At 41.9% G+C, this 766-nt stretch overlaps 1 protein-coding gene across 1 annotated transcript; it reads right to left on the bottom strand.

Annotated features, from left to right (window-relative positions):
- Window positions 1–343: 343 nt before the first annotated feature.
- PHALS_02315 (RxLR-like protein) lies at window positions 344–644 on the bottom strand (the record flags this gene model as incomplete). The annotated part of the gene is made up of 2 exons (XM_024716793.1): window positions 344–357; window positions 422–644. The coding sequence occupies 2 exons, from the start codon at window positions 642–644 to the stop codon at window positions 344–346; spliced, it is 237 nt and encodes a 78-aa protein (XP_024582355.1).
- Between the last annotated feature and the right edge of the window lie 122 nt (window positions 645–766).

Raw genomic sequence — 766 nt, 5'->3', positions numbered from 1 at the left:
GCGGCACCATAATACCGCTTCCAGTCCATTTGGATTCGAAAGTGGTATCCTAGAAGGCTTGCTTTGATGTAATTACATCAGAGATAAATCACATCATCTGCGTCTGTGTAGGCTCTGCATAATGTACGACTTAAGAGAAAATCTCATTGAAGAAGAATGGAGATGTAAACGATAAGCGGATTGCGATAGATCTGCGGTATATAGGAAAATACTTTCTGTGAATCATGAAAGACAAGACGTGAAGGCAATAATGTGAGAGAGAGGATTAAAATTCATTTACGTCAAAGAAAAGCACAAGAAAGAGCTACGTCAAGGATGATTTAACGAAAAATATTAGTGCAATTTATCCCAAGCGTTCTTCTTATAACGATGTGGCCATCTCATGACGATTACATTTCTGAAATCCTGTGTTCTTAACCACCTGTCCCAAATTGCGCCTTCTTTGCAATTTCAGCAGCAACTCTTGCTCGCGCTATCTCCACAGCACTACGGGCACGAGCTTGTTCCATTGCTTCGACGTTTACTAATCGAAGTGGCGTGGTGTTTGGCCTTCGAATAGTAGGAACTTGCGAAGTTGGCTTAGAATCACTGCTACGAATGAACAATGCAGCTGCAATCAATAGTGTAGTGTGGCTGAGACGCATCGAATTGATAGTTCTCGTCGAAGTCGAGTTTGTTTGTCAAAAGCAAAAGTGCGCAAGGGTATGATGCTATCCATCGATTTTTGCAACGACCCGTTACTAAAGTGGTTAGTATACCCGAACAG

This window comes from Plasmopara halstedii, assembly GCF_900000015.1.
Source record: "Plasmopara halstedii genome assembly, contig: Scaffold_1883, whole genome shotgun sequence".
In the NCBI taxonomy this organism is placed as follows: domain Eukaryota; phylum Oomycota; class Peronosporomycetes; order Peronosporales; family Peronosporaceae; genus Plasmopara; species Plasmopara halstedii.
The sequence above is the reverse complement of the archived record's forward strand: the minus strand, read 5'-3'. Positions and strand labels throughout refer to the sequence as shown.